This window comes from Leptosomus discolor, chromosome 7 (assembly GCF_034619465.1).
Source record: "Leptosomus discolor isolate bLepDis1 chromosome 7, bLepDis1.hap2, whole genome shotgun sequence".
Lineage (NCBI taxonomy): Eukaryota > Metazoa > Chordata > Aves > Leptosomiformes > Leptosomidae > Leptosomus > Leptosomus discolor.
The window spans coordinates 49,141,921-49,153,060 of record NC_141397.1 but is presented as its reverse complement, the minus strand read 5'-3'; the positions used below and the strand labels follow the sequence as shown (position 1 = coordinate 49,153,060).

The 11,140-nt window shown below is 36.8% G+C and overlaps 1 protein-coding gene across 2 annotated transcripts in view; it reads right to left on the bottom strand.

Annotated features, from left to right (window-relative positions):
* The window catches only part of U2SURP (U2 snRNP associated SURP domain containing), a 44,449-nt gene continuing 33,309 nt past the window's right edge, over window positions 1-11,140 (bottom strand). For both annotated transcript variants that reach the window (XM_086468391.1, XM_086468393.1), the window contains 4 exons: window positions 5,344-5,454; window positions 2,777-2,895; window positions 1,817-1,993; window positions 1-514 (listed from right to left, as the gene is read on the bottom strand). In XM_086468391.1, coding sequence (XP_086324517.1) covers window positions 376-514; window positions 1,817-1,993; window positions 2,777-2,895; window positions 5,344-5,454 — 546 coding nt within the window. In that variant the 3' untranslated portion in view covers window positions 1-375. The remainder of the gene's footprint in view (window positions 515-1,816; window positions 1,994-2,776; window positions 2,896-5,343; window positions 5,455-11,140) is intronic.

Here is an 11,140-nt window from a genome sequence, read left to right as displayed (position 1 = left end):
TTAATTTTCTGTTCAGATTTTATTTGAAATCTAATTCAAATTGTCAAAGCTACAAAAAGGGGGAACATTTGAGTTATTTCTGCTATGTCACAACATTCTAAAACAAAGTATCACTACTGCCAGCAGATCAGTTACACACAGTTCTGATGAAACTTCTAAACACAAAAATGCTTCTTTTGGGAAATAGTCACAATGAAGATATTTTGTACAATATAAAACAATGACAGGTCTACAGATGCCAATACTCATGAGTATACACGTGCATTCACAAAAAAAAAATTAGGAATGCTTTTTTGTTTTTTAACAGACTGTTCAGGCACAAAAACAAAACCGCATTTCCAGTAAGTGACAGAATCATAAAAAATATTAACATTGTCAGTGTTTGCTTTTCTTTGATTTCTTGTGAGATCTGTGAGGAGAACGGGACTGAGACCTGGATTTTTTCCCTGACTTTTTAGGGGATCTGGATCGTGATCTTCTTGATCTTTTGGGTGTCCTGGAGCCAGAGGGCGACCTGCAAAAACATGAAGTTTTATGTCAAATATTAACTGATAATACCAACGTTTTCTGCAGTTATTTGGCATTCACTTATCGAGCTAAACAAGTTAGAAAATATTCTTCTAAGTAAGGGGAAGTAACAGAACAATATCTTGCTTTTGAGAAAAAGGTAATTTCTGCATTATGAGGTTTTTAATGTATTTTGGGCTTAACTTCAGTGCTTAGAGCCCTGAAGAAAAATAACATCAACTCATGTCCTTCTTAAACCAACATAAGGAACTCACAACATTCCTCATGTGCCTCCACCACCTTGGCTCTTGTACTAATAGCAGCCTATATCCATGCAGAAGAGAACAGAAATGAAAGATTATGTTTAGTTGTGTTATGCTGAAATACTTTTGATTCTCAAACATGTTCAGCTGGTGATGTAATCCCGCAGAAGAACTGAGACTGAATAAACTTACTGTCATCTAACCCACACCTAACACATTTATCTGATATAATCTAAATTGAATGACCACCATATTAACTCTAAAAAAAAAAACTCAAATACTTTTCTACTTCTATTTGAAGTCCTAACTTATAGCACAAGAATCTGATTACTGTAAATATGTACTATGATTTTCTCAACAGCATCAAAGGAATTTTCCTCAGCATATCTGAGGAATCATATATCAATAAGATATTCTACACCTCTAAAAGAAGCGGAAGCTGAACTTTCAAGTTTTGAGCTACAAAAGCATCAATACAATAATAAAATCTCAGCCCAAGGCTAACATTAACTAGAGACAAACATTTGTGTCAGCCTAGATATTAGGAAAAACCTACTTTGGAAACAAAAACCCACAAGCAGTATCTAATCTAGAGTTCTTTCTTCATTTAAAAAAAAAAAAAACCAAACCACAAAGTGTGGGAGAGGCAGCTTCATGTAAGCAAATCACCAGTGAAAGACTGCATGCTCACTCTAACTCTAGAAGTTCTATGGGCTACAGAAGATTTGTCCTTTCAAAATAAAAAGCTAATAAAACAACAAGGTGCTTTGGCTTAAAGCAGCATTTCTCAAAATCATCAGAAAACAGGTAAAGAACACAGAAGTGAAGAGTTGTGCTATCAAGGCAGGAGGCTGTATACATTTCAGACACCAAGTGTCCCAAGATGTTAACCAGGAACACCGCAGTATAGTCCATTATGAGAGAAAATACTTGTGCATCAAATGTGCTCTGCTAAAAAAAAACAAACACAAACAAAAAACTCCAATGAAGACAGACCTGTGTAGTTAACTTCCCTACAACCTGAAACAGAAAAGATACCAGCTTACCTTTTGGCTTTTTTACTGACATCTCTGGGAGAATCTTTATGTGATGACCGAGAACGTGAACTCTCTTTGTGGGACCGTTCAGATCGCTCTGAGCGTTCCGATTTTGGTGACGGAGACTTTGCTCGTCTACTGCCACTGCTGCGCGATGGGCTAGGTGAAGCACTGTGTCGTCTTTTTCTTTGTAAAGAAAGCAAATAGTTATGAACACACACGCACTGAGACAAAGAGAAGTGAAAATGTATGTTAAGAAAACGGATTCCTTTCTGTAGATAATTTATTTTGCCAATGTAATGTCATACCCTTTTAAGTAGTAGGGTTTTTATTACTCTTAAAAAAAATCAAGCATGTGCACCAGATTTCCTCTCGTTGAAAAAAAAAAAAAAAAAAAAAGCCTGTGTCTTGTCTTTGTTTATTGCAGTATAAAAACATTCTGTCATAGTCTCCTGAAAAGGCACTTTATATATTTACACTTAATACCACAGAAGAGTTTGGCTACACAAGTATACAATCAATTACCCTAAAACTAGCTGTTTTGAAGAATTTTCACTATGAGATGAGTAACATTTAAAGTACTGCAAATAATTTGTGGTATGACTTCAATACAGTTTTCTAACTAATATACTGCAGTCAATTTACTAGTAAAAGAGAGTTAAATACACCTCGTTTTCAACTTGTCATTATTTTATCATGTTTCCTCAGGGTCTAAATGAGACAAAAGGAGATTCTATTCAAAAGGGTACATCACTTGGGGCAGGATAAAAATGACACTTCCATTAAAATTTTGAAGCATGCTTTAATATCTGAAGCACTTTTTTTGTTGTTGGTTTTTTTGTTTGGGTGGATTTGTGTTTTTCTTTTAAAATGAGATGCATGGTACAATGCAATTTCAAGGCTGCTACTGTATACAAAGATACTGTGAGGTTTCTCCTCCCATCCACTTTAGTCCAAGGAAAGCCATACCTCTCTTTTCTTGTTGGTGTACATTCCTCCTTTTCCTTCTTATCTTTGGACCGGGATTCAAATTTGTCCTTGTCCTTTTTGTCTCTGTCCCGTTCTCTTTCCAACTCTTTTTCTTTTTCCTAAATTATTAGAAGCATTCATGACTTCAGATGAGGTGTGACTAATTATTAAGACAATCAAGCTAATCACAAACAGCATAAAAGCACTGAGCACTGAAGGACCACAGGACATAATCTGGGAAGGCACTAATGGTCACACCATACCCACTCTTCAAATCTTTACTACTGCTTTGTACACAGCAGAAATATTTATTGTAACACAAACACTGACAAAAACATGAAAGATGTCACACTACATGAGAAAGTCTGAGTATCTAACTGGAAATGAACAGTCTTCGATTTTACAGTTTTCAGGGAAACATTACCAGCTGTAGTAGATTTTCTAAACTAAATGAAACATGAAAGAATACCAGGAACCTCTTTCTACTTAAAATATATGCATTCATCTTCATTAATCCAGACTGAAAATTGAGATAATCTCATAACTACAAGACATTTAAAGACAAAACAAATATAAACAAGATTCTGCAATAACATCTACTCTGTCAAAAAACACCACAAATACGGTCCATTTCTATATACTAACAGGACCATTTTGACAGAAAATACACACCCTAGGCATGCCACACTGGTCTGTCAGTTAGAAAATTAATTACACAAAAATAAACTTAAACCATCAGCAAGTCTGAACACATACATCAAGAGATTCAGTACTGTCATAAAAAAAAACCCAAACAGATATTCCCTGTGTATCCCGTAAGAAGACAAAGAAAGGGAAGTTTAGCTAAATGAAAGAAAGGGGGGAGGGGAAGGAAAAAAAAAAAAAAGGGAGGGAGGGCAGATAATAACACACACGCAGAAGATACCAGGACAGCTATACTAATCTAGTCTCACATTTGCTTTACATAAAGGACTTACTAGTAAAATTTTAGGGTGTCACTTATCATTAGACCTACTACTACAAACTATTGTTAGATTCCTTTAAAATCAATGGGCTCTCAAGATGTGCCTACTATATTTGATAGCATCACAAATAAATTAATTTTGCTAAATAGGCATAAACAGTATTTTAAATAGCTGTAAGTTCCTGTTCTCCTAAGAATACACAGTACTACTAGGAAATTTACTCTTGGAAAGCTTATTCTATAGTACACTCGACAAAAAACAATGACCAACCAAGTTCATGAGAAACGCAATCAGAACCAGTATTATGTTATTATTATACAAACTAATTTTATTATGGCATCAAGGCGAAAGATAAACTTATTCCCTTCACAACAGGGTTGGTTTTTTTTTTTTTTAAACAATACCTGTTATAATTATCATTAAATTCCTTAACTAAATATTACCTTTGTCATCGAAAGTGAAAGTGAGATAATTATTAAAAATCTAAGATACTGCAAGCTGGTTGAACTAGTTCAACACAAGGCATCTAACAAAGTCACCAGGATTATAATTTCTGTTTTTAAGCTACTGTCTCACTAAACATTCTGTGCTTACTGTACAAATGACTTTTCTCCAATCACAGAAAACACTGACGAAGTGGGAAGTTTTAGGATACAACTACACTTAAAAAGAAAGTTACTTATAAAAATTAAAGTCTTAACTGCTAACATCAACATCCAAATGTGTAAATCTCCTTCAGGGATAAGCTTTCTCAATTCTTACAAGTCTCTTTCTTCAAGGTACTGTGCAAAATTACTTCAATGAATTAGTCAGATATTGAGCACCAAATAACGCCAAAAGCAAGTGACAGACAAACAACTGATGAAAACTGCCTATTTCTATTTAGCTTCCAAGAAACTGCATGGGTATCTAATTTCATCATTGATCTGTCAGGCTGTGAAACCAGATTACAGAAGCAACTGCCACTTACTCCCTCTCACTAAACGCGTCGTCCAAACAGGTTACGTGTTCTTTCATTATGTTTCAAAGATTCAAGGTCACATGACATCACATATATGATGCTGTTTTTTAAAGCCACTCTGACTTCATAGTCCAGAGAGGACTACTAAAAATGGTAATGGTACAGAATTATTCTCTTTTGGGTGGCAGTAAGAGCTGGAAATCTTAGACACTGGAGAATCAGAAGCATATATGCTACTTAATACTATTCTTTCTCTTCCTTTGGAAGCCTTTAGCACAACGGATCAGTTACTAAAAGCAAAATGAAAAGTCTGATAAACATCTTCAATTGACTGCTCTCCCATTCCTTTCCCACACCTAATGGTTTGCTTTATATAGTAGATCCAGAATTGACCTCTTTAAGGTTTCAATACATCCTAACAATACCCGTCTGTACAGCATGAAATAGACTACATTATTTGGATTAAAAAGCAAGATTATATCTACTCTGCAGAAAGCACTTGGACTTAGACATGCAGTTTGACATTACAGTAGAATTTTAATGAGAACCATGTGTTGTTATACTTAATGCCACCTTACATTTGATAAACTCAACAAAAGCCTATCACAGAATCAGAGCCAAACATAAAGAACATTTCTTACCCTCTGGAGCAGCTTGTCTCTATAGTGTTCAACCTGTTCCTGAAAACTCTGGCCTGGTTTCTTGGGTCTTTTCCCAGACTCTAACTCATCCTGAAACTTCATCACCTTAAGCTGTGAAAATAATACTGACCATTAGGTTATTGGGCTTATTATTATCCAGTTAGGCAGGTGGCTGAAAATGAAATTTCCATGATTTATAATCTGTGTTCTTCATTCTTTCTATACAAGTTTGTGCACAAAAAGATACTAACTTAAACTGGATCAAAGCAACAAAATCACATACTCGCCTGCAGGCACCTGCAGTTGTTTACAGACCCATTAAGAACTAGAAGTAAAGGGATTTTTTTTCCATTATTCTACTAAATTCTGTTCCCATCATTAGAACACCGCACCCTTGTATTTCTTAGGTCATTATCAATTTTTTCTTTCAAAATGAGGTAATTTACTGCAGGTGTCTTAATATTTTGTTTCAAATTCTCTTGTCTACTCCCAAGTTTTCCTTCAGAAACTGCCTTTTTTCCATTTAACCCTAAATATTAAAGTGAAATGACTGACATAATTAGGACATAAAACAAATGCATCTCTTCAGGGCTGTTTGCACATAACAGCTGATTTGAAAGTAGTGATTTTTAGACTAACATAATACTCTTCCGTGTGCTATCAACCTTAGCAACAAAATTCAGTTCACTAGTGCTGCTAAACATAACACTAAATTTACTGCAATAATATCTCCAGCTGAGTGACAGAGTTAGGCAAATGTCAGAATTTCTCCATGTGGCTTTTATTTTTTTTGTCTAGATACACTAAAACCTTTCTCCAAGTTGATTCACATCACAAAACTTCACTCAGAACTCTTATAATTTGTCAATTCTTTATTCTTACTGACATGGCCTTTTACAAACAATTCTTCGATTTTTTTGGATAAGAAGGTGTCTTTCTTTTTGGGGGGGGGGGAATGGGGGGAGGAGCTTGGTAATAAGTCAGGTTTTATTTGTCAGCCCTCTTCCAAACATTTACGCTCTGACCCTCTTGTATTTCCTGTATCAATACGGACCTGTACAGTCATATATATGAGTAATTTTTCCAGTGCTTGAAGTTTCACTTTTTAATGAGCACACAAAGTATTTTTTTCCCCTAGAAATATTTAGCTCTTCCATACTAAAAACACACAAAGAAAAGACTTGGTAACTACATCCATTTTGCTTATCTGAAAGGATTCTTATTCTCCAGGTCCTCAATTCCCTAATATGATGTAGGCACAAATTCAAACCCTAAAGGTTTTTTCTCCCCTCTCAAAATCAGCAGTCAGACTGGATACAAAGATACCATATATTCTAATCAGCCCTTCCAATTACTGACAGAGCAGAAAGGAAAGGTGTAACAAAACCAAACTATTAACAAGAACAAATATGTTAAGAAACATAAAACCCAGGCAAGCATAGCACTACTTTGAACAGGATCCCCTTCCGTTACAGAGGGGAGAGGACATTGTTATGTTGTACCACAGTAAATTTCTGAAAAATGTTCCGCTTACCTCCCTCATTTACAGAGTATGCTCTACCTGTGGTTGAGCATTTTTCATTTTTTGCTTACAATTCAGCCAATTAAATAGACAGCAGACAATGGAAAGGTGACATCATCATTTGTCACATACCACTCCACCTTCCATAAAACCGTATTTTCTTCTCCTGCCTTTCAAATGCAAAAGTTTCGAAAGCAGGAATACCTCTTGGAACCACACATTCAGTGTCACCCTGTACCACTTGTTCTGGTAAGAAATCAAGATTGCATTCCCTACCATCATGTAAATTCCAAGGCCGTCAGAAGCTTAGCACATTCAGTACTAAACAGGAAGAGTACAGAGGAGGCTTAGTTGATCCAGAAGGCTGCTTGAGCTGTCAATGTATGAACATGCCCATAAGACTCCTTACTTTGTTTTCCCAACTAAATGACCCAGATAGTTTACCCCCCAAAAAAAACCCCCACAACCAACAAAACAAAACAAAAACAAAATCCAAAAAACCCATCCCCCCCCCAAACAAAACAGAACAAGCCCAAAACCCACAAAACAAAACCCCTTCCTTATAAGATTTTATTTCTTCACATTTTTAGCCAACAAAGCTGTGACACTATCTCTGTTTAAGTATATATTGAAAGCAAGGAAGCATAAGCCTATATCCCAAAGTAAACCGAAATGAAGGAAAACTAGGAATCCTATCAACACACTTTACTTGATTTAATAAGCTAATCTGGACACAAAGAAATGCTGAACTATCAGCCTCTCTTACACATGTCACGCCACCCAATACTGACATTAAATTTAAAATGCCAAGAGGAACTATTTGCACGTAACTTTTCCAATAACTGGCGTGGGGGGAGGGCAGTGTGTGCATGCGCGTATGTCATTAGCAGGTGCCTAGAGGGAGAGGGGAAAACCAGGAAAAGCCTATATGACAACCACTGACCCAACACCTCCCCAAACCCCAGCTATGGGAAACCACATGATCTTAACAAGACAGCTGTGGTGTTTTACAGACCAATCACCAACAGATCTCTCTTGCGTAGACTTACTGTATCTCCCCTTGAACTCATGTAAACTGACTCCTTTTAGAAACATGCTGTGAGTAGACGAAATCAGCTCTAGTCTATCCCCTGGAAAAGGAGACTAACCATTACAAAACGCTGAGACGAAATCAAGAGCTCACTACAGAAAGATCATTCTCTTCCACCTTCCTTCTCCACTCCTGCACTCCAAGCAAAGCGTTCCCCTTCCACCCTGCCCTTGCAGCAGCTGCAGTGCTTTGCCGAGCCTTCCACAAGCCAGATCAATTCACTAATCCAGCAGAAGGCCACACCCTCACCTTCAATCCCCCCCCCCCCGCATTAGTGGGATGTATTGGCTCAGAAGAAGAATAAGCAAGTGCCAGAGCTCACAGGTAGGATCAAGATATTCCCTTTCAGCAGAGGTGAACGTTAGATCAGATCAGCTCATCGGATACCTTCATGTATAGTAGCTTCTGCTACTTGCTCTAAAACATCACCACCGCAACTATGTTTTAAAAAGAAAAGGAATTACTTCAGTTCCAAAGTCCAGAAAAGAATTCTACCACTCAGACTTACTACATAGACTTACACATTGGTTATCTCCTTTCACCATTTCACTATTCAGAACATACTGGCCATAGTGAACACTCTTCTTATTGATCTTTTAATGTAGAGTATACAGTATATGATGCTTACATTCCTATCATACAGTTCCAGATACCTCCATCAGAGAAACAGATCCTTAAAACTTAGGCTTAAATCTGCTTAAGCAGAGGAATTTTGTAAGCATTCCACTTCGTAAGCCTGCACTTAGAAAGAACTAATACATTCTCATTGAATTGCTTATTCTTTAACTATTTTTTGCTTATTCTTTAACTATTCTTGTCCAACAGACAAAAACTGTTAAGCCTGTTCACCCTTAGGAGTGGATACATTAGACTATCTCCAGAGTCATTAATACACATGGTAACATGGAAGCAGAAAAGTTTTCAAAACCCTGTGCTAAAACTTTGTAATACTAATTTCTCAGACACAGCAGTCTCCCACAGCAGAGAGTTTAAAGGTTTTCAGAGACTGCAATGCAGAAGTGTCAAATATCACTGGAGTTCCTGTGAGCAACCTCTACTATATGCTCCAAGGCAAGGATTGTATTGCTTGCTAACCATGAGGAGGTATCTCTTAGAAGTTCAAGATAAACAGCTCCACAACATGCTTCTGTCTATTGGTTCTCATCTTGAAATCTTCCTCTTCTCTCTTCAAACTCATTTGAGGAGAGTTTAAAAGATTCAGCCTTTCCTAGAAGTTGAGGCCTTGATTACAGACTAACCAGTAAGCTAGCAAGTTACAGAAAAGGGTAGCATCTTGCTACCACAGCTCAGGGAAACCACAGACTGACAAACTGAAGCCCTGCCCGTAGCTTTTTGCATTTTGACACAAACAGGTGTGCTGTGGGTTGCTTCCGCTGCTTAAAATGAATCTATTTTCAAAAACTGTTTTTGGTTTTCTAATCTTCTGCTGATGCTATTGGAGTCCATACACAGTGGTCTTCAGGGGGGAAATAGGCTTTTTCACAAGAGGTTATTCCACAGTTACACAGCCTCAGAACTTAAGTGGCCAGGTTCAAACACAAGTTATTTGAGGTAAATTAGCTGCATACTACAAACTAGGATTAACCAGGAAGTTAGTCACCAGTTGCTTGATGAAAGATAGGAACAACTTCTTGATATAACTGTGCTCAAATCTAGACTGATTACAGACAGGATAGACATCGGAGCAGACCAAAGTGTTTTGGTTTTCCTTAAAACAGACAAACTGAGATGGTAATTTACTTACCACAAAGAATAAAGATGGCAACATGCACTTGAAAACATCAAATATTTATCACCTAAAACTGTTACAGACAGGATACATTGATGAAAGAACTTACAACACTTATACTGTGTAAAACTGACAATGGTTAACTGCTTTCTAATCTGCCTCCACAACTGCCAGGATAACATCTTTAAAGCAGATACTCAATCTGAAAGGAGCCTTTTCCATAACCACTACATTATTACAGCAAATCAAAAACCAGTTTCAGTTGTACTTTTGTTAGTCTAACACCACGTATTTTCTACATAACTACTGCCACCATGAGTCAAGTCAGACATAAATCCCATTTAGCTTTTCTCAAATTCAGAATTTCCTCACTTCAAATGGCTCTGCATCATGAACTTTCAAACCACCATGCAAAGCAAGAGGTTTCTAAGTGCTTAGTTACAGTCTATTGATTTTAATAATCTGAATTATTAAACAGAAGCATATTTGGGAAACAACAGTTGTGATATTTCAAAATATTATCGCTCGTACATCTTAAAAGAGTATGATAGGGCTTTGCTTATGTCTGCTTTTAGCTAACTAGTACATTATAAACTAAATAGTATCCAAATTTTACTCTTGTCACTTGGAGATGCTACAACTGCAACAAGTAGTTTAGCAGCTTCTTAATATTTTAATGCACTGAAAAGAAGGTACAAGGATCTCAGTATTCAATGTATCACAGGTTTAAGGCTAAATACAAGCTGGAAAGTCACGTGTAATTTTAAACCTCTTTTTGTATGTCACTGTATGACAGAAAGGCTTCACTGCTCGACAAAGCTTATGCTAAGTTCAAGTTCTAGTTACCTTCTAGGACAACCACAGGCTCAGAAGCCAGCATGAAGACATAAGGTCAATAAGCACAGATTCTTAACAGCTATACTAACACCTATGCTTGGAGAAAGGACAAAATACTAAGCCCTACAAACTGCATGTAGGTCTTCAATTCAAATGCCCCATTTCCAGGAGCAGATGGTTTAGTTGCACCTACTCCTTTGATGGATGACACAGCGAAAAGAGCAACTTTTAAATGCAATAAAATACATACACTTCAAGGCAAGAGACAGAGAAAACAAGAAAGGCATAGTACTAAGGCCACATCCAAAAGTCATTCCCATTTGCCAAGAGGAGGGAAGTGTGGAGGAACCCAAGCAAGCTAAGGCTACCAGTGGTACTGAAAAAGGACACTGAAAAAGAAGAGTAATTCCTAATATGCATTATCCCTGACTCAATTTTTCTTTTTTTCCTGCACTATTTTGAAAGCCAAAACAAGGCAAGGCTGTAAACAAACACACCTTTGTAACAATACACTGGACTAAAACAACCCACTATATAATAGTACTGTAATTATTTCAGTAAAAATAACTCCCCATTACATGTAGAGAACTTGGGGCAG